The sequence below is a fragment of the Zingiber officinale genome, chromosome 3B, assembly GCF_018446385.1.
Source record: "Zingiber officinale cultivar Zhangliang chromosome 3B, Zo_v1.1, whole genome shotgun sequence".
Classification (NCBI taxonomy): domain Eukaryota; kingdom Viridiplantae; phylum Streptophyta; class Magnoliopsida; order Zingiberales; family Zingiberaceae; genus Zingiber; species Zingiber officinale.
The window spans coordinates 8263748-8288746 of NC_055991.1; the positions used below are offsets into that span (position 1 = coordinate 8263748).

Genomic DNA, 24999 nt, shown 5'->3' on the forward strand with positions numbered 1-24999 from the left:
TAAAACACTCAAGCAACGCTCACAACGCTAACACAAAGGATTTACTTGGTATCCACCTCAAGAAGAGGTGACTAATCCAAGGATCCACACATGACACGCTCTCCACTATGAAAATACTCCTTCTCGGTAACTACCAGAGGTGCAGAAACCTCGTACAAACTCACAAAACAAGAGACAACACTAAGCAAGAAGTAAATACAAAAGTATACAAAGCAAAACCTCTTCTTGCTTGATCTCTTGTTGATGAAGATGCCTCTGGACTGGCTGGAAAGTGCAACAACACTTGTCTTTCACACTCGAAGTCCGACGTACAATAGCAAGGAGAAATCGTGTAAGCGTTGTGTCGAGAGAGCTACGAAGAAGGAGGCTCACCACGGCTTTATACTTTGTGCTTCTAGGCTTCCAATCGATTGGGCATACTCCGAATCGATTGTCACGTCACATCCACGCAATTGCAGCCATCCATCACTCGGTTCCTATGCAACAATCATATCCCAATCGATTGACCAATCGACTGGGAAGGCTTGAATCGATTGGCTGATCGATCCATAACACCTCCGTGCTATGCTGGAAACGGCTTGAATCGATCGACTGATCGATTCAGGCTTCCTCGCGAACGCACGAGAAACTCAGCCCTTAATCGATCGACCGATCGATTGGTGATCGGCTGATCAATTGGGGATCGGCTGATCAATTGGGGATCGTTCTGTGCTTGTGATAACACTTTCCAATCAATTGGCTAATCGATTGGGCTAGTCTTCACTTGCGGCACACCTTCAATCGATCGGCTAATCGATTGCTCCATGGTTCAATCGATCAGTTGATCGATTGACCTCCCTTTAACTTGCTTAACTTAAGTCCAAGGTTCCCAAACTCAACATCCGATCAACCGTGACCTGTTGGGACTTCTCATGCCCAGCATCCAATCAATCTTGACTTGCTGGGACTTCTTCACCAAGTGTCCGGTCAATTCTTTGACCCACTTGAAATTTTCTCCTCGTGCCAAGTGTTTGGTCAACCTTGACCCACTTGGACTTACCATCTCATGTCAAGTATTCGGCCCTTCATGACCCACCTGAACTTCCTTCCACCAGATGTCCGATCTATTAGAGTGTATACTAAAAGCCTAGCTTTTGTAAACATTTATTTTGAAATAATGAATCACATTGGTAAAAAAATGTCTACATGCTAAGTGTAGTTGTTCAATTAATTTATATTGTAGATAACATGGTGTGTGGTTTCACACACAGAAGATCATGTTATTAGTTCTTTATAAATTATAAACAGTAACTCATGACTAAGATGGATAGGAACAGACCATTGGAATAGTCGTAGTGTAATTTGGTATTAGTTTATCTTAACTATAAAATTACACTAGTACACTTTGAGTGTATTGAGCAGGATCATTTAAGGTAAGTTCTTTTTGTGCTGACTTAATAAAAGAACAAGTGTGTGCTCTTAATCCTAATATAATAACAATCACATATATTTAGTATTCATTTCTTTAACTTATCAAAGGGTGAGATTTAGCTCGATAAATCAAAAGACCCGATAAGTTGGGAAATGATATTACTTATAGTGTGTGTTGTTGATTATAGAAGGAAACTGTGTCCTAGTAATTTAGGTTGATAATGTCCCCAAGAGGAGCTCATAAGGTTTGTCATGTTAAATCCTGCAGGTGGACTTAGTCTGACATGATAATAAGGTTGAGTGGTACTATTATTGGACTAAGATATTAATTAAAGAGAGTTGTCAGTAACTCATTTAATTAGTGGACACTCGACATCTTAAACATAGGGAGACTAACACGCTCATAATAAGAAGGAGCCCAAAATATAATTTGGGATTGGTGCGGTAGTTCAATAATAATTCTTTAGTGGTATGAATTATTATTGATGAAATTAAGTTGGGTGTTCAGGGCGAACACGGGAAGCTTAATTTCATCGGGAGACCAAAACCAATTCCTCCTCTCGGTCCCTATCGTAGCCTCTTGTATATAGAGAATTATACCCAACGTATACCCACCTCTTACCCACCCTTAGGTGGTCGGCCAAGTAAGCTTGGAGTCCAAGCTTGGGCCGGCCAAGCCAAGGGTTTAGTCAAGATGAGGGGGTCGGCCATAGCTTGGAGTCCAAGCTTGTTGTGGCCGACCCTAATAAATATAAAAGGATTTTATTTTAAATCTTTTCTTATGTAGATATCATAGTTTTAAAAGAGAGAGTTTAAAATTTAAATCTTTCCTTTTATAGCTTTCTACAAAAGATTAAGTGAAAGATTTGATATCTTTCCTTATTTGTAGTTAAAAGGAAGATTTTAATTTTTGATAAAACTTTCCTTTTTTGTAACCATGTTCATGATTTAAAAAAAGTTTTGAAATTAAATATTTCCTTTTATAAGTTTCTACAAAAGATTAAGAAAAGATTTGATATCTTTCCTTATTTGTATATTGAAAGGAAGATTTTAATTTTAGAGAAAACTTTCCTTTTTGGAAATCATCCACATATTTTAATAGAGAGATTTTAATTTATAAAATTTTCTTTTATAACCAACCATGAAGGGAAAAATTATTAGAGAAATTTTTATTAAAATTTCGGAAGTAAATTAGGAAGTTTTAATTCTTGTGTTATTAAAACTTTCCTTGCTTGGAGCTATGAGGTGGCCGACCACTTGATATAAGAAAAGGAAATTATTTTTAATCAATTAAAAATTTCCTTTTCATGGTAAAGAAAGTAAGGAAGTTTTTATTTAAATTTTCCTTATTTGCCAAAACCAAGGATTATAAAATAGAGGGAGGGGGTGCCTTCATGAGAAAAAAAAACTCTATTCTATTTTCCTCTCCTCTCTTCCTTGGTGGTGGCCGACCATAAGCTCCTTGCTCTTCCCTTTTTCTCTTCCTCCTTGGTGGCCGGCGGCATCAACACAAGAGGAGTCCTTGGTGGCCGGTTCTAGCTAGGAGAAGAAGGAGATAATGGAGGCTTTGCTCTTGCATCCCTTGGAGCTTGAAGGTTGGTGGCCGAATCTTGCAAGAAGGAAGGTGTTGGTGATTCTCATCTCGGTAGATCGTTGCCCACACAACGTTCGAGATAAGAAGAGGAATACGGTAGAAGATCAAGAGGTTGTTGTTTACAAAAAAGGTATAACTAGTAATTGTTTTCTGCATCATACTAGTTTTTCTTTGTATGAATTCCAAACATAAGAGGCTAGTGATTCTAGATTTTCGGATTAGATATTCAAAGTTGTGTTTCTTTTGTTTTGTTTTTCGAATTTGTGATTCGATTGTTCCTTTTGGTTAAACCAAGAGTTATATAAGGAAATTAAATATTAGATTTCTTCAAAAGGCTTTGTCTAGGCGGTGGTGGATGATCCCATACCCAAGAAGGCCTAGTGTCTCGCCATGCAGTCCTGAAAGTCAATTATAGAAATTAATATTTAATTGAATTTATAACGTAGGTGGATTTAGATCAATAATGTTAAGCATCGTTTGCGATCTAAGTCTAAACCATTAAGAACAGATAAGTTAAATTTGGAATCAATAATGTTAAATACCGTTTGTGATTCCGAATTTAATTTTTAAAGAACACAATAGGTTGTTAGGAAAGGTTCAGGACTTGTACAAAATTTTTGTACAGTGGAACCGGTACGATCTTCCTAGGACCACCAACACAATCACCCTTGACCCATCTGAATTTCTTTGTGCCAAGTATCCGGTCACTCCTTTGACCTACTTGGACTTCTCAACACCAAGTGTCTGGTCAACCTTAACTCACCTCGATTTCCACGTGTCTGGCTTCACTCACTAGAACTTTCCATCTACATAGCTTCACTCACTCGGACTTTCCATCTGTCTGGCTTCACTCGCCAGGAATTTCACCTAGCTTCACTCACCAGGATTTTCCCACTGCCCAGCTTCACTCACCGGGACTTTCACCACCAAGTGTCCGTTCAATACTGACCCACTTGGATTTTCCTTTCTGCCAACCTTCTTGTTGGACTTGGTTTTGCCTAACCTCCAATTAGGATTTTTCCAGTCAAGTATCCGGTCAACGTTAAGCTACTTAACTCTTCTTCACATCAAACTGGTCAAACCTTGATCAGAGGAGAATTGTACCAACAATCTTCCCAATCGGACGATTGCACCTGCAATCTCCATATATTGTCAAACATCGAAACTCAAACATCAAGACTCAAGTTTGAGCCAACTCAAATTTAGTCAACTTGGTCAGCCTTGACCTAGGGATATTGCACCAACACGTTGCTCCTGAATCTATAATCCACAAAGAATAAGAATCAGCTAACAATACTGAACTAACAACATAATGCTCATGGAAAGAAGATAAACACGGATCTTTATTTTTCTGGCACAGTACATTCCCAAGCAAAGCGACCCTTCCTGCCACAGTTATAGCAAATTATCTTACTTTGAGGTTTCTTTCCATACTTTTTTCCTTTCTTTATTGGACTAACAGCAACACTAGCTTCTTTCCCTTTTTCCTTTCCTTTTTTTGAAACCATCTTTTGTTATTCTTAGATCCAGAACCTTCAGCTACGAAAGTTTGACCAAATATCCTTACGGATTCTATTCTCTCCCCCTCCAGTTCAACATGGTGTGAGACATTTGTTAGATTTTGAGTGATGTCCTAAGGCAATCGTCTTACGGTTATTACTTAATATAGATTCACTATTTGAGTGCATATTATATGTTTGATTGTCTTAAAGTCATTTACTGAATGTTCGCAATATAATTCATAGCATGAGAGAAATTATGATTGGATCACAATTAGTGATTATCTATACATGTGCAATTATGAACGTATTAGAATTTCTCTAGTCGTCGAATTGATGCATTCGGACATCATCAATTTTGTAAGACTAGCACAAGTTATACTCCTTGATTCACCAAGCAGTTGTTTTCTCACTGGCTGGAGACATTGGGATGTTGAAAGTTAAACGTGAATGCTAGTTATCGTAACTAGTTCATTGGAGTGATTTGCTGTAGGACTTCATATGGTTATCTATATATGTGGATATGTTTGTGAAGCTCTTACTGCAGCTCGAGTGCAAGTTTCTTCTGACTTGAGGTATACAAGTCATCTTGGGCATGGAGACTTATACTTTGACATCTTAAGCAAGGACCTTATTGAGGTGTGAACCCAGGATAATTGGATATAAGTTGAAATGTCTGAAGATGTTTGGATAGCCCATAGAGAATTCACCGCTCCTTACGAAGAGACGTATACCCTATGACCACTCGTTAGGATTATTACTCAAAGTTTTTGGTTAAACCATCACATGTTAAGAGTATGAGTAATTTGAATCCGTAGAACGAGGAAGTATTACTTGGGCTAGGTGTGAGGTAGTCAGTCTAGTGGGGACGGACACATAGACCATGTCCTAAACCAAGTAGGTATAAGACGAGTGAAAGGAACAAGACACGACTCACTGTGAATGTTGAAGGGTTTAGAATTAGTTCTAAGATCAACTATGATTTTTGGACTAATTGGGGATCATGATATACTATTAGGTGTCACTCATAATTGTTCTATAATTAAGTAGTTAATTATGGATGACTAAAATAAACTGGGAGCCTATTGGGTCACACGCACTAACAAGTCTTTAAAAGACTTAAAACAAGTTAATGAATAGGATTCTTAGATCAAGAGATAAATGTTTGGTTAGATCATACATTAGACAAACATGAAAATATTTGTCATGATGGAAGCGCAGATGAGCTACATCTCTTATGGTAGAGTTGAACCATATTTGGTTTAATCATGAATTAGTCATGAACCAACTTGGTTTAGTTGTAAACCAAATCAAGGGGTTAATGAGTTAATTTTTTGTTAAGGGATAATGAGTTGAAATTAGGCTTTCTAATTCAACTCATTAAAGAGAATTATATAGATGTAATTGGGAGAGAATTAGATACAAGTTTCTGTTGGGATCGTTCGTACTCGGCTAGAGAGGGGGGGTGTGAATAGCCGCCCCAAATCGCTCGTTTCTTTCTACAAACTAGGGTTAGCGCAGCGGAAACTAAATGCAGAAAGAAAACAGGAGAAGAAATCAAACCTCTACGCAAGGATGTAACGAGGTTCGGAGATGATACTCCTACTCCTCGGCGTGTCCGTAAGGTGGACGAGCCCTATCAATCCGTCGGTGGATGAGTCCCCGGAGAACCGGCTAATATCAACTCCTTGTGGGTGGAGAAACCTCGCCACAATCACTTGCAACAGCAAGCTAAGAGTACAAGAGAATAGCAAGAACAAAATACAACAGGAATGTAAACACAGTAGCTTGCCTTCTCATCGACTGGGGTCCCGGATGAAGTAGCAACTTCACGGACAGATGCAACAGCAAGCCAGTCGAAAAAACTGTCGGGGAAGCTCACGCGAAGCTTCACTAGCGGTTGAGCTCAGCAAAGCTCGGAGCACCAGAAGAAGCAGAAGCTTCAGGCAGGAGAGAACTTCCAGAAGGAAGAAGAAGTAGCAGAAGGAGAGTCTTCACCGAAGTCCTGTAGCCCTCTTTTATACCTGCGAAGAAGAAGAGCAGAGAACTAGCCGTTGCGTCGCAACGGCTAGATTCCTGATCGGTCCATGGACCGATCAGGAAACCTCCTGATCGGTCCACAGACCGATCAGGCTTCGGTCCCTCGTCTGATCGGCGTCTCCTGATCGGTCTGTGGACCGATCAGGGAACCTCCTGATCGGTCCATAGACCGATCAGGCTACGGTTCCTTAGCCACTGATCTATGCCTGATCGTTCTGTCGACCGATCAGGCCATGGGTGGATCGGTCAGCAGACCGATCCACGGCTTTCTTCTCGCGAGGTTGCGTTGCCTCCTGATTGGTCTCCAGACCGATTAGATTACAATCAGTGAGCCACTGATCTGATTCTGATCGGTCACCAGACCGATCAGGGCAAACGCAGTATCACTGGATCGGTCACCAGACCGATCCAAACTTCTCAGCCCTAAACCTAAGGCTTCCACACCAACATCCGGTCAACCTTGACCTGTTGGTACATTATCCCTAGCATCTGGTCACTCCCTTGACCTGCTAGCACTCCCCGTTAAGTGTCCGGTCAATCCCTTTGACCCACTTAGACTTTTTCACACCAGATGTCCGATCATCTCTGATCCATCTGGATTTTCCTCTTCGTGCCAAGTATCCGATCACTCCCTTGATCTACTTGGACTTTCCAACACCAGATGTCCACCCTTGATCCATCTGGATTTTCCCTTGCCTGGCTTCACTCACCAGGACTTTCACCTAGCTTCACTCACTAGGGTTTTCACCTGGCTTTACTCACCAGGATTTCCACACTGCCTAACATCCCTGTTAGGACTTTGCCACTGCCTGACTTCACTCACCAGGACTTTCCAACTACCTAACATCCCAGTTAGGACTTTCCCATTGCCTGGCTTCACTCACCAGGACTTTCCAACTGGCTAACATCCCAGTTAGGACTTTCCCACTGCCTGGCTTCACTCACCAGGACTTTCCACACTGCCTAACATCCCAGTTAGGACTTTCCCACTGCCTGGCTTCACTCACCAGGACTTTCCAACTGCCTAACATCCCAGTTAGGACTTTCCCTCGTGCCAAGCTCCCTGCTTGGACTTCTCCGTGCCAAGTCTCCATACTTGGAGTTTTCCAGTTGCCAAGTCTCCATACTTGGACTTTTCCCGTGCCAAGTCTCCACACTTGGACTTTTCGCGTGCCAAGCTCCCTGCTTGGACTTTTTCCCGAATCAGGTCAACCAGGTCAACCTTGACCTACGGTTGCACCAATAATCTACCAAACATCTATTCTTGTCCCATATCAAGAATAGAACTTCTCTTCTCGTCAAACATCGTCAAACATAACTCGTCAAACATCAAAACACAACTTGAGTCAAGTCAACTCGAGTCTGGTCAACCAGGTCAACCTTGACCTAAGATTGCACCAACAATCTCCCCCTTTTTGATGTTTGACAAAATCCAAAATCAAGTTAGGTTAACCCGATAACCTAACTTAGGTTTTCCAACCATCTTCCAATGTCCAATGTTCTTTCCTTGAACATTCTCTGGACATTCTCCCCTTAGGTTAACCCGATAACCTAACTTGGGTTCTCCAATAATTCTCCCCCTTTTTGACACACATCAAAAAGAATTCCAATGTTCTTTCCTTGAACATTCTCTGGACATTCTCCCCTTAGGTTAACCCGATAACCTAACTTGGGTTCTCCAATAATTCTCCCTTAACTCCCCCTTTGACCATTGCACCAACAATGTCTTTGAGAGTTCCAAACCTTTAGAAATCCAAAAACACCACTTCCATAACTGAAATTTCAGACAACAGCTGAAAAATCAGAAATTCGGCACGCCCTGATCGGTCCCCAGACCGATCAGAAACCCCCTGGATCGGTCCGCAGACCGATCCACACTTCACCGGGTCCGCAGACCGATCAGATCTTCCCTGGATCGGTCCCCGGATCGATCCAGCCACTGAAATCAGAACTTCTGATTTCCCCTTCCGGAAAATCAGAAACTCCTAATAAATTCAAGAAAATTTCAAAAATTACGAAACTTTGAGGATACATTCCTCATATCATACACTATCATGGAAAAATAATTTTCTATGAAAATAACTTCCATTTTTCAATCTTGATACAAAGTTCAAAAACTTTGAAATAGTTCAAGTTTAACTCAACTTTGTATCACAATGTTCAATGATGAATGCAATCACTAGGAAAGCTTCATCAAGGTTTTTCAAATCAATTTTAAAATGCTTTTAAAACCATTTGAATTTAGGACCATAATCTTAGGGCTAGATGTACATGACTTGTACACAAGCTTTCCCTATGATCCTTAATTTCTTGAATTAGGGTCATCTAGGTACAAGGACAATGCACCTTGATCCTAACTCATGATCCTAATATCTCACACACATCTAAGGTGTATCAAACCACATTCAAGTCAATTTGATGTGAGATATGGGTTAAGGTCAACTTAGGCTAAGTTCTCATGCATTTTCTAAACACCAATTTGATCTCAATATCAAATTATATGTTTGTCCCCAAATCAATTTCATTGATTATAATGCAAGAGATGATGATATGGCATATAATGATATCATAAGTAAAAACATGTGCCAATGTCATGTCATAAAGTTTGAAAACTTAAATAAAGCATGACATATAAACTAGCCTAAGCATTATCATGACATTTCAAATGATAATAAAATAAATATGATGTCATGACATGGCATATGGCAACCAATCATGGCAAGTTAGCACAAATAAAATACCTAAATTCCCTATCTAAGTATCCTTAGCCTTAGCTAACTTAAAATCTAACCCTAGATTGCCCATATATCCCTAAGAGAAAACCAAAATCCCAATTATGGTATTTCTCTAGGTTTTCTTAAATTGTGCCAAATAAGATTAAAATCGATATTTTTCAAATATGGCACAATTTACTCTTCAAGGAGTAAATAATAATTCCATTTCATTTTCAAAGGTTCACAAAACCTTGAAAATGCTCCTTGAGTGTCAATTTCCTCAAAGTTGGGTTAACTACCCTTCTTATTGGAGTTGACACTCTCTAACCCATTTATGGGGTAGAGAAGATGCTCCTAGGAACCCAATATCTATGTGAGCTCATTGGGTTCACTAAATATTCACTAGGGATGACTTCCCTAGCAACCCTCCTAATGACCCTCTTAGGCTTTGAAGCCTTGGTCATTTGGAACTCATCAAGATCAACTCTAGGGGTGACTCCCCTTGTGACCTTGGTGGTGGTCTTTCTAGCCCTAGGTTTTGTTCCATAATCGAATGGAACACTATGATAAGTGGGCTTGACCACTTGGGACTTAGGTTTGTGACCCAAACCTTTCTTGTCCTTGGACTTGGGTTTTTGACTCTTAAACCCTAGAGATGACTTCTCCATATTTTTAAGAGCCTTTTCTAAATTATCAAGTCTTGACCTCAAGACTTGATTTTCCCTCTCTAATACCTCAAGTGTTAATTTGTCATTCTTTCTTGAGGTGTTCCTAGGCATGTGTCTAGTTGATTTAGGATTTCTACCTAGGTTTTCCTTAACCTTAGAAGTGTTAATCCTAGGGTTAGCATTCCTAGTAGTATCCCTATCTAGGTTGACATGTTTAGCACCTAAGCACATGTATTGATTTCTAGTGTTAACATGCTTATCATTATTGACTAATGCAATAAAATTACTAGCATGTATCCTACTAGAATTGCACGAATGAGCCTTAAAAGATACCTTAGGGTTTGCCTTAGCTCCCCCTATCGATGTGCATCCCTTGTCCTTGTGAGGTTTCCTCCCCTTTGGACATTGGCTCCTATAGTGTCCCCGTTGCTTGCATTGAAAGCACACCACGTGCTTCTTGCCTTTGCGTGTTGGGACGCCGGCTTCCTTGACCTTTGGTGCCGGTGGAGTCTTTCTAACCCTCTTTGGACACTTGCTCTTGTAGTGCCCAAATTCCCTACACTCGAAGCACATTATGTGTAATTTGCTAGAAATTAAAATGCTTGAGTTACCTAGGGTTGAGGATGGATGAACGCTCTCATCTTCATCCCTTCCGGAGGTAGAAGCTTCTTCTTCTTGCTCCGACCTTGAAGAGGAACTCTCCTCCTCTTCTTCTTTAGATGTTGAGTGGCCCTCAACTTCTAAATCTTCTCCTCCATGATGTGAGCTACTTGGCTCACTTAGCTCCTCTTCATGGCTTGAATTTGAGCTTCCCTCATGGAACTTGGCCAAGTTATCCCATAATTCCTTGGCATTGTTGTAACCTATCTTACACAAGATGTTAGTAGGCAATGAAAATTCAATTATTCTCGTTACCTCTTCGTTGATTTCGGATTTGTGAATTTGTTCTCTTGTCCACTCCTTCTTCTCAAGTGGTTTTCCTTCCTTATCCACCGGAGGAGTAAAACCTTCTTGTACACAAAACCAATTCATTATGTTAGTCATAAGAAAGTACTTCATCCTTACCTTCCAATACGCAAAGTCGCCGCATTCGTAGAAGGGTGGAATGGTGATGTCTTCTCCATAGAGATCCATTCTCTAGCTTTGCTCCCACGGGTGTTGATCCGATGAAGAGCGACCTCGCTCTGATACCACTTGTTGGGATCGTTCGTACTCGGCTAGAGAGGGGGGGGTGTGAATAGCCGCCCCAAATCGCTCGTTTCTTTCTACAAACTAGGGTTAGCGCAGCGGAAACTAAATGCAGAAAGAAAACAGGAGAAGAAATCAAACCTCTACGCAAGGATGTAACGAGGTTCAGAGATGATACTCCTACTCCTCGGCGTGTCCGTAAGGTGGACGAGCCCTATCAATCCGTCGGTGGATGAGTCCCCGGAGAACCGGCTAATATCAACTCCTTGTGGGTGGAGAAACCTCGCCACAATCACTTGCAATAGCAAGCTAAGAGTACAAGAGAATAGCAAGAACAAAATACAACAGGAATGTAAACACAGTAGCTTTCCTTCTCGTCGACTGGGGTCCCGGATGAAGTAGCAACTTCACGGACAGATGCAACAGCAAGCCAGTCGAAAAAACTGTCGGGGAAGCTCACGCGAAGCTTCACCAGCGGTTGAGCTCAGCAAAGCTCGGAGCACCAGAAGAAGCAGAAGCTTCAGGCAGGAGAGAACTTCCAGAAGGAAGAAGAAGTAGCAGAAGGAGGGACTTCACCGAAGTCCTGTAGCCCTCTTTTATACCTGCGAAGAAGAAGAGCAGAGAACTAGCCGTTGCGTCGCAACGGCTAGATTCCTGATCGGTCCATGGACCGATCAGGAAACCTCCTGATCGGTCCACAGACCGATCAGGCTTCGGTCCCTCGTCTGATCGGCGTCTCCTGATCGGTCCATAGACCGATCAGGCTACGGTTCCTTAGCCACTGATCTATGCCTGATCGTTCTGCCGACCGATCAGGCCATGGGTGGATCGGTCAGCAGACCGATCCACGGCTTTCTTCTCGCGAGGTTGCGTTGCCTCCTGATTGGTCTCCAGACCGATCAGATTACAATCAGTGAGCCACTGATCTGATTCTGATCGGTCACCAGACCGATCAGGGCAAACGCAGTATCACTGGATCGGTCACCAGACCGATCCAAACTTCTCAGCCCTAAACCTAAGGCTTCCACACCAACATCCGGTCAACCTTGACCTGTTGGTACATTATCCCTAGCATCTGGTCACTCCCTTGACCTGCTAGCACTCCCCGTTAAGTGTCCGGTCAATCCCTTTGACCCACTTAGACTTTTTCACACCAGATGTCCGATCATCTCTGATCCATCTGGATTTTCCTCTTCGTGCCAAGTATCCGATCACTCCCTTGATCTACATGGACTTTCCAACACCAGATGTCCGATCACCCTTGATCCATCTGGATTTTCCCTTGCCTGGCTTCACTCACCAGGACTTTCACCTAGCTTCACTCACTAGGGTTTTCACCTGGCTTTACTCACCAGGATTTCCACACTGCCTAACATCCCTGTTAGGACTTTGCCACTGCCTGACTTCACTCACCAGGACTTTCCAACTGCCTAACATCCTAGTTAGGACTTTCCCATTGCCTGGCTTCACTCACCAGGACTTTCCAACTGCCTAACATCCCAGTTAGGACTTTCCCACTGCCTGGCTTCACTCACCAGGACTTTCTACACTGCCTAACATCCCAGTTAGGACTTTCCCACTGCCTGGCTTCACTCACCAGGACTTTCCAACTGCCTAACATCCCAGTTAGGACTTTCCCTCGTGCCAAGCTCCCTGCTTGGACCTCTCCGTGCCAAGTCTCCATACTTGGAGTTTTCCAGTTGCCAAGTCTCCATACTTGGACTTTTCCCGTGCCAAGTCTCCACACTTGGACTTTTCGCGTGCCAAGCTCCCTGCTTGGACTTTTTCCCGAATCAGGTCAACCAGGTCAACCTTGACCTACGGTTGCACCAATAATCTACCAAACATCTATTCTTGTCCCATATCAAGAATAGAACTTCTCTTCTCGTCAAACATCGTCAAACATAACTCGTCAAACATCAAAACACAACTCGAGTCAAGTCAACTCGAGTCTGGTCAACCAGGTCAACCTTGACCTAAGATTGCACCAACAGTTTCATTATTTAGTTGATTGAATTTTTAGAAACACAATCCTCCTCTCCCTCTCCCCTCTCTTTGTCGCCACCCACAATAAGGAGAGATCCTTCTCCTTGTTGTCGTGACCACCAAGCAAGGAAGAGACATCTTCCTTGTTTGCTTCTTCTTCCTCTTGATCCCTCTTCTTCGCTTGTAGCTAGTAACTTTTGAAGAAGAGGCTTGTACTCACGGAGTTGTCTTGAGGAGCTCGGCGTGGATACGAATAGAGATGATGTTCGACAACGTCGTCACGGTTGATGTCCTTCTCGTTACAAGTTATTTGTAAGGTATACCTAGCGTAAATTTACTTTTCGTAAAAATTTTAATTATGTGATCATGTTTGACATGTTGTATCCTTGTATACGTGTGATGTGTATGATGTAATAATTAGGAATTATTATTATTTTATTTTTCACTGCGCATATTTACGAAACGTGTCCTACCACGCACCCACATTGGGCATAACCTAACAACATCAGTGAAAGTCTTGATACTTTTACTGTGAGTTAAACTAGGGCAGCGAAACTTCACCTTCATTGTTCTTTAAGTCCCGCAACATAATAATATTGTGTGTGTATATATATACACAAAAATATTAGCCTGCGCACTGCGTAGGGGTCTCTCATGCGAGGTGCCTTCAATGATTAAAAGTGTCTCTTTGTATGAAAGGTGGTCCATATGCGTGACCCAAGTGAGATGTGTAAGCTAACATCACACACACCCACTATATATATATATATATATATATATATATATATATATATATATATATATATATATATATATATATATACTATTTTGTTGATTTGAAATTTCTAAGTTTTAGCAAATAGTTATTATAGTAGTATAAAAAATAACCATAATTTCAAAAAATATATACATAAAAGTAGAATGGAGTATTTTTTATAATAAATATTAAAAAAAACTCATTTCAAATTCACATAAAAAGACTCATTTTAATTTTTAACCCTTTTTTATTTTGTAAGGGGACCTTAAGCCCAGGCCATCGTCTTCAATGGCTGCAACTCTGCTTCCTCTTCTCCTCTTCCTCGCCGCCGCAGCCGCCAATCCCGCTCCTGCTTCCGCCTGCTTCTCTTCCATATTCAGCTTCGGAGACTCGATCTCTGACACTGGAAACTATCTCATATCATGTGGCGCCACGCCCGATCCTGTCGGTCAATCGCCTTACGGCCAGACCTTCTTCCATCGCCCCACCGGCCGCTGCTCCGATGGCCGCCTCATCGTCGACTTCCTCGGTAAAATTCTCCGTCTCAATCTTGATTTAAATAGCCCCAATTAATTCCTAATTTTCCCCCCTTTTTATGTGCAGCTCAAGCACTTGGATTGCCTTTGGTGCCGCCGTATCTTTCCGGGGAGACCTCGCCGGAGGGAGCTAATTTCGCCGTCGCTGGTTGCACTGCGCTCGACAACGACTTCTTTCGATCGCTAGGGTTGGAGATTTCATGGAGAAATTACTCCCTGGGAGTACAAATGGAGTGGTTCCAGCAACTGCTTCCCTCGATTTTCTCCTCTTCCTCAGGTCAAAATTCGATCTTTTCGATTTCGATCGATTACACACCGTATTTTTATCCCTCCCAGATCACAAAAAATCGAATTTTGCAACTCAGAGTGCCGAAATCTCATGGCCGATTCTCTGTTCCTCGTCGGAGAAATCGGCGGCAACGACTACTGCCACAGTCTCCTCCAAGGACGAGCAGTGGAGGAGGTCAAAGCCTTCGTCCCCGACGTGATCTCCGCCATCAGCTCCGCCATCACGGTATGAACAACTAACTCGATCAAATTTCATTCCCAAATCTAAACTTTGATTCGATTTTTAGGAACTGATCCGGCTCGGCGCGAGAACGCTGGTGGTTCCCGGAGGCGTCACGTTCGGTTGCCTGCCCATTTTATTAGACCACTTCCGGAGCAAAGATGCCGGCGACTACGAACCGGAAACAGGGTGCCTCAAGTTCCTGAACAGATTCTCAGAGCACCACAACGAGCTGCTCTTGCGCGAGCTGAACCAGATCCGGCAAGCAAATCCCGACGCCACCATCATCTATGCTGACTACTACAACGCGATGGTGGCCATCTACCGGAATCCGCGGCGCTACGGTGAGTGTCGGTTCGATCGATCAATTCCACGGAGTCGACGATAATTCCACTGACTTGCTCGCCGTCGGCGTAGGATTCAGCAGGAGCCCTCTGGTGGCGTGTTGCGGCGGCGGAGGACAGTACAATTTCAACGCGTCGGCACTGTGCGGCGACGAGGCGGTGACGGCGTGCCGCGACCCGGCGGAGCACATTAGCTGGGACGGCATGCACTTCACCGAGGCTGGTTACCGGGCCGTGACCAGCGAGTTATTGGGCCGATGGACCGAGCCTTCATTGGCCCAAATTTGCCCCCAAATCGACGCCAATTTCTTGCAGGGAATCCACGCTTCCATTTTTAAGAGCTTGGGTCATGAATAGACACGCAAAAATAATAATTAATATGACATTCGATTTTAAATTATTGTGCCGATAATAATAATAATAATAATAATAATAATAATAATAATAATAATAGTTAATCTGAATAAAAATTACGACTAATCCACAGATTAAAAAAAATAAGATTAGTAATAATTAGATTTTATTGTTTGTATAATAATTATTTATAACTGAGACTGATGGTTTGTTTCACAGAAGTTTCATTGCATGAAGATGGAGCATGATGGCTGAACATGATCCGAGTTCAATTTAACTCTGTTGGTTGTTTCTACCAAACACCAACAGATTCATCCATCTTTCCATCCATACTGCTAAAGCTAGTAATCACTAAACCGATAGAAACATCGACAGATTACGCACACGATCGAGCGGAATAGGAAGCTCGGCCGAGCACCTGAAGCTTCTTCTTACTCCCTAGGCCGAGCGAGCCAGAGGGAGCTCAAGGCACGGAGACGCGAGAAGTAATCACTTATGGCGAGGAATGCCCGAGCAGACTGTCTTATAGTCAATATCCGATGCATTTGTTGTAAGGTTTGCTGCCGGAGATTGTCAGCCTGGAAAAAGTGATCGAAACCGATAATGTGGAAATCTTCTGAACTAGAACACTAGACTAGTTCCAACGTATAACAGACTTCATGGCTTTACCTGGCGAAGAAAGTTCTCGAGAGTACCGAGTTTCCCCATGGCCATAGCCATCTGACCCATGTAATTTGCTACATTTCCTGACGATCCCGAGGGACCGAGAGAACCGGCCAATGTTTCGGCTAGGGACTGCTGCAAGGCCTCCATCCCTTGAGAGAGGGCATCCTCAGCCTGCTGGGATGACTGTTGGAGATTGCATATCCCCATCAATTGCTGCTCGGTTAGAGGGTCGAGCTGGTTTGCAAGTAACTGCAGCATCATAGCACATTCAATTAAACAATCGACTCGAAGGAGAAAAGAAAGACGACGGCCAATTCAAATGCATACCTTTAGAAGTTCAGATGATCGGAAACCCCCGAGCCATAGGAAACATCTTTCAGCCGGTGTCTTCCACATTCCCGATAATATGTGAAAGACATCTGCCTTTGCGGCAACGCCCTTGAGCCTGAATATTTCCTCATAGTGTGCCATGATACTATCGATGCTAATGCGTAGGTCGTTTTCACTCGCATGAGCATTAACTGCTGCTCTCAGTTCATTTGTCTGTCGGTTATGTTCTTCAAGCCATCGTGCATATTCAACATCAAAAGCCATTGCCCCTGCAGTGATGATTTAACACCCATGATCATAAGACTCAATCGAACTAAATTCAACTAGATTGACTAGTTTTGGCACAACTTTAAGTCACAATATCAGTTAAGGATAGTTTTTCGGTTTGAGTTTCATGGATAAGGCCAATGGCGATTTAAATCAGATCAAACTGTCGTGCGTAAGGAAATTACCATTCCCGCCCATGTTATGTGATTGATCTCCTGAGCTAGAGATGAAAATACCCTGCAAAGGATCCATATTACATATGATGACCCATATGTTTGTGGAAAAATACCTCAATAGGACTGAGACAAAGATGCTCAGATCGGTCGATACCTGCTGACGAGCTCTTTGAAACTCCTGCTCAAGTTGGGTCAGCTTTACTCTACTGCTCTCTAGTTGTTGTACATAAGCCTTGTAGCAAAGGAGAAAAGGTTAATGCCCAACAATAAAGAGACAAGTTACATGTTTGTGCAATTTTCTATCGCAACCAAATTGCGCCGCAAAAAGCTTGTAACGAGGACATAGACAACAAACCTTTTTCCTTAACCGACTCTTTCTGGCAGCTTCACGATTTTGTGCAAGGCGACGAAGAGTCTGTGCAGAAAATCCAAAGAACATATAATGGATAGTGTGTGCAACTTGGACTAATTATGTGGAAATTAACAGAAAATCTGAACATATTATTACCTTTTGATCGAGTGTTTTGTCTTTCGACCTATCACTAGAATCAGAAGCTGCAACAGCAGCAAGTTGACCATCGAACTACAAATTAGTAGAGATATCAAAAGATTTTCAATAGCTAAAAAGTAAACTCCTCTTAATCTTATCAGGAAACAAAACAACATATTGCATTATACTGTAGCAATTAACTCTCATAACCACGAATTCAAAATCCTATGATGATCATTCATCAAACTATTGGAAACTTGTCAATATGAAGTGATCTATGGCTAGAATTAGAAAGGAAAAGTTGACGAGTATGGTTTTATATGAGTGTATCGGTAAAGACGTAGAGCAAACTACTATGGGGAACCTGCATGTTGCATCCACGAAAGCATGCTATTTCCTTGTGTCTATAAGCAAAAAATGAGAAGAGGGAGAGATGAGTATGAGATGGTTTGTTGGATAACTCAACCACTAGTAAGAGTAAACAAAGAGTTAAGGAAGGAAATCTGAACATAAGAATGAAGCTATGCCACTTAGAATAATTCCGTTAATATTCAAAATAATAATTTAGCTGCGGTTACAAATAAAAATACAAAATAGACCATGTTGCAAGTTACTTGACATACCCTACATACTCACATATATGAGGTATGGACAGAGGCAATCCCACTATATGAACTCATAGAGGGCAGCAAAGTAGGTCTAGAGAAAGGAAAAATATACACTGAAAAAGCAGAATACATGAAACTGTCGTATCCTTTTTAGGAATGACAGTACACGAGAAACAAATCTTAGTTTGGATGATGCAAAACATAATCCATGAAGGAAATTACTGAATCTCTATTTGAAAAGCAAAAGAGCAAAGAAATTACCCTCTGATCTTTCTCATCAGTGTCCACATCGGTGGAGGTATCTGTCCTGGGGCTACCATCTGCCATCACGGCAAAAGTGATGTAACTCGGTAGCGGACCCTTCTTTTGTAGTGGCAATGACTCAACAGTAGGCAGTTGGAATGTTTATGTCGGTAGAAACTCCTGAAATCGGCAAACCGAAAATAAAGTGGAACTAGCTGGATGAATATAAAGCAGTTGTACAACTATGCGGGATCATGCTTTACCAAGAATACCTGATCGAGAAGGATCAAAATGAATGGCTCGATGAGTCATACACTTAGTTGCCACATCTGCATAATGGCAAAGCATGAAAATGAAGCAACGACTTAAACTCCAAATTAATTGATATGCACATGTATCCTACTACCACTCAAGTCCACTGCTAAGAGATGAAACTAGATGCTAATTCATTTTCAGATTTACATGCAATACACCGATATTTAAGCATCCCAATCTGTCTTCCTTGGAACCAAATAGAAAATTGTATGTACAATTAAAACCAAACTAACTTCATTCTACTCTCCAATGAACAAGAGTTAATATCTCGTTAATGAACAAGACTGAACAATGATGCAGTAATATGGTCCCATGTATTGCACAATCATAATAATCTAAGTAATTATAAAAGAAAACAAACATTAGCTGCCACAAATTACTTGGCTACCAGACAATTGAATGACAGAAGAAAATTATACAAAAATCACTCGTGTACAAGTCTATAGTAGCACTAGCAAGATACCACAAACTATTTGAGAACAAATACTGCAATGTATTATGAATTCTAACTTAGTAAAAGACTCAAGATAGTTCGATTGTCGGGTTTTAGTGAATGAAAAGAGTATTGAGAACTTATGTTGAAGTGATGATAAAGGCTATCTATGATATAGTAGCTAGTAGTGCTAGAGCTATCAAGAATGTATAAAATGAATTTTTTACAAGATCAATCAAGAGTCAGCTTTAAGGACTTGTCTTTTTTACATCAATGAACTTCCCATCATATTGAAGATACACACCCTCTTTCACAGATACATGGTCAACTGTGGTAATAAATGATTTTTCAGACCTTATAAATACAAGAAAACTCTGACTCAAAGAAAAAAAAATGACCTTTCTCAAATCTAATCTTGTATGCTCGTTAGATACAGTTAGTAGATGCATATCCTGTTAGTGGCAACAACTTCACAAAGATTCGTTACCAAGTAAACTGTTAAGAATCTCTTTCTCTTTCAAATGGTCTGGCAGAAACATCTATTCTACTTGCTTGCTCAAATATCCATCCCTTAGAAAAACTAATGGATCAGAAACGCCAAAAATTCAGCCGACAAACGGATTGCAAGGCACAATTTCATTCCAGAAACAGGTTCGACTACTAGTCTAATACTAGTAGAGGTGGATTGCAGGAGCCAAATAAACTTAAAAGCAATATCTATCGAGAGGCGGAGAAAAAAAAGAATAAGAAGAATAAAGCATCTAAAGATTATGCACATGCATGTTCTGAAGCACCGTAAAAAGTTCTCAGAATCAAAGGCCGCAGTTGGCTTGGCATCTTCCCTGTACCGGCATCCAGGAGGAACAACTACCTTCAAAGCCTCGATTTTTCTGACGCCATAAAGCTACCAAAGCGTCGAAAACGAGGAATCCAAAAGCCTCTCTTCTAGCGGCGACAGAGCATCTCCCAAAAAATTACAAAGCAATAGCGATCCCCAAACACTTGTCCGTACGCAGAAAGGGAGCGGGAGCGTAGAAACGACGACCGTCCGAAAGGGGGATATTTGTGAGGAGCTCCAACAACAAAATCAAATCCTGCTGGTCCTCGCGATTCCGGACGAATCAGCCACGAAGGCGAGATCTTGGGAGTGCATGGGGCGAGGAAGACGCAATTCTGGCTCCAAAACCCTAGATTTGGGAGGGACGCCGAAGAGGAACCACTCCCACTCCTCTTCGCTGCTATTTCTGATGCTCCAACTACAACTTTGACTCCATTCCCTTCAATCTCTCTCCTATCTCTATCTGATTCTTAAATCATTTCTCGCTGAAATTTACAAAAGAAATTCGAAAATTTTCTATTGGAAAGAGATTGAAAATTTCAAAAATTGCTGACGCTGGAGCGCAATCAAATCTGGAGTCGTCGTTTCGTCGAAGGAATGCTTCTTGCTTTTTTGTTTGGAGGGGATTATTTTTAGTTCTTAGTTTTTAGTACGACGGTTGACTTACTAAATTTTTTTAAAAAAATATTAATAATTTCACTTTCTTATAAAAAAACAAATTAAATCTTAATTTTGCTCCATTTATGAATTAAAAATAAATAATAATTCAATTTCTTCGAGGCTCCACAGTGCGGCAACGGCGCTAACCGCGCGGGGTCCACACGTCTCTAACCCACTCTGATGACTGAAGCTCGATGCTGATTGGCTCTTCCAGTGGGACCCGACGAAAATTTGGTCAGACTTTTGTCCGTTAAGTGAAAATAATTGGTGGGAGGAATAAAATGGAAAATTAGGTGCCTTTTGAAAATTCAACAACTTTAACTTTAAACGGGCCTTAAAGAAAATGCAATGAAATTTGAGAGAAAGCAAATGACACGGACAAGAAACACCTTCAAATTAAATTTAACGACATCTCTTCTCCATCTCCCCTTTTCCTCATTCCCCACGATTGAAGATCCAATTGCATATTTTCGTTTTACATAATAAAATTTATCTTCCATATATACACCGATTTAGCTTCTCCTCCTCGAACTGAGTCGAGCATGAATCAGACAATTTGTCTCCTTTCCTCTGTTCTTTCTTCTTCTTCCATGGTCTGATCAAATAACCACGTCCCTTCTCTTCTTGGGCAGCGGCTCGGGGTTCCCTTTCCGCATCATCGCCGCGAACTCCTCGTAGTTTATTCTTCCATCCTGCATCAGATTCACAAGCCAACTCCAGTCATTCTCATCATCATCGTTGTCATCATCATCGTTGTCGTCATCTACTTACATTGTCCACATCCGCCTCAGAAATGATCTCTTTGATCTCCTCTCCATCGTAGAGGTCCTTCTCCTTCAGAGCTTGCTCAAGTTCTTCCTTGGTGATGTAACTACATCGAAAACAAAAATGCCGGTCAGAGTCCTTTCGGGCTTATCGAGTTGTTAATTTAGTCGAAACTTGCCCGCTGTTATCCTTGTCGAAGTACTGGAACGCCGTGTAGAGATGCTCTTCTCTGTCCATTCTGTTCATGTGGACTGTGGCTGTGATGAACTCCTCGTAGTCGATTGTTCCGTTGCCGTCCGCGTCGGCCTGAATTAGGCGCGAAGGATTCAGGGTTTAGGGTGTGTGAGGTTAGAATGCAACTAGAACTCACAGCTTCCATTAGCTGTTTGACTTCGAATTCGGAGAGCTTTGTGCCTTGGGAGGCAAGCCCTTTCTTCAGTTCTTCGAGAGTTATCGTTCCGCTGTTGTCGGAATCCATGTTCTTGAACATTTCCTTCAGCCCCTTGATCTCCTCTTCAGACAAGCATCCTGCTATCACCTGTAACCACAATAGCTGGATTGGTAAAATCCCAGTATCTGATACACGAAGCCAAGAAATTCACCCTTAAAGCAGCCTTCTTGAATTGGTTCATCGCTCGGAACTGCTTCAATCGATTGAGGACCGCGTTATCGAGTGGTGTATCGGGTGCTTCTCCATCTTCTTTGATCCAAGGATGGTCTACATTTCAAGTTCATCATGCAGTGAATCAAATCCGAATATAAATGAAATCGAGTGGAAAAAAGAAAGGAAATCATACTCAGAACTTCAAAAGCAGTCAGTCTCTGTTTGGGATCCAAATGCAGCATCTTGTTAACGAGATCTTTAGCTCCGGGCGAAATGACAGGCCATGGATCGCTAGAAAAGTCAACCTGCCCTCTCAGAATAGCATTGAAGATCCCATGTTCCGTTTCTGTTTCGATAAATTTTTAGATTTGTTTACTGAAAAAGATATAAACTGCTAAAGAATATTGTCAAAAGTACCAGCCCAAAAAGGAGGAACTCCGCAGAGAAAGATGTAAAGCATGACTCCGATGCTCCAGATATCTGCTTCCGGACCATATTTTCTCTTGAGGACTTCAGGTGCTATGTAATATGCACTGCCGACGATGTCCTTGAACACCTCGCCTGTTCATGAGAAATCTGAAGAACTTGATCAAAAAGATATCTTTTTTGTTTTTTTTGGGTGTTTATGGAGGGGAGAAATGGCGTTTTGATTAAAAGAGGGATCTTGACCTTGTTTGAAGAAGACGGAGAGGCCGAAGTCGGTGGCTTTGAGAGGGGAGTCGTCGTCCTTGTTGAGGAGGAGGAAGTTTTCGGGCTTGAGGTCGCGGTGGATGACGCCCATGGAGTGGCAGGTGTGGACGATCTGGACGATGGTGCGGAGGAGGGCGGCGGCGGCGCTCTCTGTGTAGTGGCCCTTGGCGATGATGCGGTCGAAGAGCTCACCGCCGGCGCAGAGCTCCATGACGAGGTGGACGGAGTGCTTGTCCTCGAAGGCGCCCTTGAGCTCGACGATGTTGGGCTGGCCGGTGAGGTGGTACATGATCTGGACCTCGCGCCGCACGTCCTCGATGTCCTCCTGGTTGGTGAGCTTGCGCTTGGCGATGGTCTTGCAGGCGAACTTTTTCCCGGTGGCCTTGTGGGTGCAGAGGTGGGTGACCCCGAACTGGCCGCGGCCGAGCTCCTTGCCGACGGAGTAGGTGGCGCGGACGTCCTCCATGGGGCGGCCGAGGACGGGCCCGATGGGGGCAGCCGGCTTCGCGGTCGGGACGGGGGGCATCTTCATGGGAGAATCATTATTGTTATTGTCGCCGTTGATGTTATTGTCATCGCTGGCCTCGTCCGGCTGCGGGGAGGAGTTCCCCGGAGCCTTGGTGAAGCAATTGCCCATGGAGGAGGGGATGGGGCTACCGGAGGCAGCGGAGAAGAGATTGCATGAGGAGGAAGGAAAGTTTTGGTGGTGGGGAAGGAAAGTTTTGGAGGAACAGAGAACATTTAGGAGGAAGGGAAGTTGGGATCGAGGTGAAGAGATATTGGCGGGAACCAACTGTTTTTCTTTATCCTAACCGAAACGATAATTTGTCTTTTTTCTTATAATAAATAATTAGCAAACAAATATTTTTCTTTAATAAAAAATCATTTTTTTATAAATTACTTTTCTTTACTTTAAGAAGAATTGCTTTGGGGAAATATTTAGTTCCTAGAAAACTGTACACTGGATTTTGCAGCTAGAAAAGCTTCTATAATTAGTTCATCGTCTTCTACCTCAAGCAAAAGACAAAGAGATTACTAAAATTAGTAGGAAAAAAACTGGCTATTTTGAGCTTATCTTATCTTGTTTGCCGCCTCTAATCGTCTATCGGAGGACTGTTCTTAAAATTAAATTTTGAAAGATAAAAATTTGTTTCTTTGCTTTTCAATTAAAGAGCATATTTAGATAAAAACATAAACCGCAATCATATTTATATAGACCGTGTAAGTAAGTTTCAGTCTAAATCATATATTAAAAATTTACAATAACTAAATCACATAACATATTTGATCCGGTGGTAAGGACGGGGGACTCTCGTTGGCAGGAGGTCAACGACACGTGGAGGTCAATGGTCAAGAGGGTCAACCCCAAGGTCAGGCCGAGCGGACTGACCGGCCACCCAAGCATCCGGCTGACCGGACATCCGGCTAAGGATCCTCGGACCGAATGAAAGACAACATGATTAGGGTCGGGTTTCCGATGCTCAAGGTAAAAAGGTTTCAAGGCCGAACGGGCTGTCCGTTCGGCCGGGGCACAAGGCAACAAAGACAGACAGGAACAATCTCATCCGAACATACGACCGGGAGTTCTCCCAGTCGGATCGATACCTACAACTGGGGCAGAAGTGATATATGTCTGCCGAGCGGCCGAACCGCTCGGCCCCTGGAACAGACTGGAAGCGCAAGAGGACAAAGGAGACAGGGAATAACATCATCCTCGAGACATCTGCCGCCGACAGGCAGCAGGGTTAGCGGCCAAGCCGTACACAAGATCATACGATGGAAGCTTCCACCGTCACATCCAGGATATGCTCGGACGATTGCGGAATGACGTCAGAGGTACTTTTCTGACATGGGCTCGTTAAGGTATGTTTGGGGAAGCGTGCATGCATCAAGAAGCGTGTCCACGCCTCCCCGGGGTCCTATATAAGGACCCTCAGACGTCGACGAAGATATGCGTAATTTTCACTGTAGCCACAGTTATGCTGCCTCTCTCATTTCTCGTTGCCTGACTTGAGCGTCGGAGGGCCGTCGGAGGGAAACCCCTCCCGACTCGACTTCTTTGCAGGTCCATCGGAGATATTCATCGGTGGCTAGAAATAACGGAGAGTGCCACGTCCCCAGTGTCCGTCGACTCAGCGCTTGGATATGATCAAATATTCCTAAAATATCTCTTTTTTTTAATCTATCAATAAATTTCGTATTAATATATTGACGTCCTTAATAAATTTTATATTATTTTAAATCAAAATAGATATAGGACATAAATATATTAAACTATTTTTAGGACTACATTAATTTTAATTTATTTTTTTTTTA

The 24999-nt window shown here is 42.4% G+C and overlaps 3 protein-coding genes across 6 annotated transcripts; 1 reads left to right on the top strand and 2 right to left on the bottom strand.

Moving 5' to 3' along the window:
- The first annotated feature begins 14091 nt into the window (after window positions 1-14091).
- On the top strand, window positions 14092-15641 carry LOC122055796 (GDSL esterase/lipase At1g28650-like). The gene is made up of 5 exons (XM_042617419.1): window positions 14092-14385; window positions 14460-14669; window positions 14758-14906; window positions 14968-15244; window positions 15318-15641. Exons 1-5 carry the CDS (start codon window positions 14145-14147, stop codon window positions 15599-15601), a joined length of 1161 nt encoding a protein of 386 aa, XP_042473353.1. The 5' UTR covers window positions 14092-14144; the 3' UTR covers window positions 15602-15641.
- Window positions 15642-15805: 164 nt separating this feature from the next.
- LOC122055797 (transcription factor TGA2.2-like) lies at window positions 15806-20577 on the bottom strand. 4 transcript variants are annotated; one of them, XM_042617421.1, is made up of 10 exons: window positions 19998-20577; window positions 18651-18707; window positions 18397-18558; window positions 17546-17620; window positions 17393-17452; window positions 17192-17269; window positions 17047-17098; window positions 16592-16863; window positions 16268-16513; window positions 15806-16176 (listed from the first exon to the last, which is right to left on the bottom strand). In XM_042617421.1, the coding sequence occupies exons 3-10, from the start codon at window positions 18460-18462 to the stop codon at window positions 16030-16032; spliced, it is 996 nt and encodes a 331-aa protein (XP_042473355.1). In that variant the 5' UTR covers window positions 18463-18558; window positions 18651-18707; window positions 19998-20577; the 3' UTR covers window positions 15806-16029. The 4 variants fall into 4 exon arrangements, with proteins under 4 accessions (XP_042473355.1, XP_042473356.1, XP_042473357.1 ...); XM_042617422.1 differs by having other exon boundaries at window positions 19921-20577; XM_042617423.1 differs by having other exon boundaries at window positions 19903-20577.
- A 493-nt stretch (window positions 20578-21070) lies between these two features.
- On the bottom strand, window positions 21071-23215 carry LOC122055798 (calcium-dependent protein kinase 2-like). Its single transcript, XM_042617425.1, has 8 exons — window positions 22663-23215; window positions 22411-22554; window positions 22187-22339; window positions 21992-22107; window positions 21760-21927; window positions 21568-21695; window positions 21396-21495; window positions 21071-21316 (listed from the first exon to the last, which is right to left on the bottom strand). The coding sequence occupies exons 1-8, from the start codon at window positions 23213-23215 to the stop codon at window positions 21224-21226; spliced, it is 1455 nt and encodes a 484-aa protein (XP_042473359.1). The 3' UTR covers window positions 21071-21223.
- Between the last annotated feature and the right edge of the window lie 1784 nt (window positions 23216-24999).

Bases quoted from the DNA above. Each gene is read 5' to 3' on its own strand.
- LOC122055797 (XM_042617421.1), bottom strand. From the start codon at position 18,462: ATGGCAGATGGTAGCCCCAGGACAGATACCTCCACCGATGTGGACACT. The intron at 17,621-18,396 runs GTAATTTCTTTG...ACTAATTTGTAG, and splicing joins CTGATGAGAAAGATCAGAGG to TTCGATGGTCAACTTGCTGC. The intron at 16,514-16,591 runs GTATGCATTTGA...ATGATGCTGCAG, and splicing joins GATCATCTGAACTTCTAAAG to TTACTTGCAAACCAGCTCGA.
- LOC122055798 (XM_042617425.1), bottom strand. From the start codon at position 23,215: ATGAAGATGCCCCCCGTCCCGACCGCGAAGCCGGCTGCCCCCATCGGG. The intron at 22,340-22,410 runs GTACTTTTGACA...TTATCGAAACAG, and splicing joins AGTTCCTCCTTTTTGGGCTG to AAACGGAACATGGGATCTTC. The intron at 21,928-21,991 runs GTGAATTTCTTG...TTGTGGTTACAG, and splicing joins TCAAGAAGGCTGCTTTAAGG to GTGATAGCAGGATGCTTGTC.
- LOC122055796 (XM_042617419.1), top strand. From the start codon at position 14,145: ATGGCTGCAACTCTGCTTCCTCTTCTCCTCTTCCTCGCCGCCGCAGCC. The intron at 14,386-14,459 runs GTAAAATTCTCC...TTTTATGTGCAG, and splicing joins CCTCATCGTCGACTTCCTCG to CTCAAGCACTTGGATTGCCT. The intron at 14,670-14,757 runs GTCAAAATTCGA...TTTGCAACTCAG, and splicing joins GATTTTCTCCTCTTCCTCAG to AGTGCCGAAATCTCATGGCC.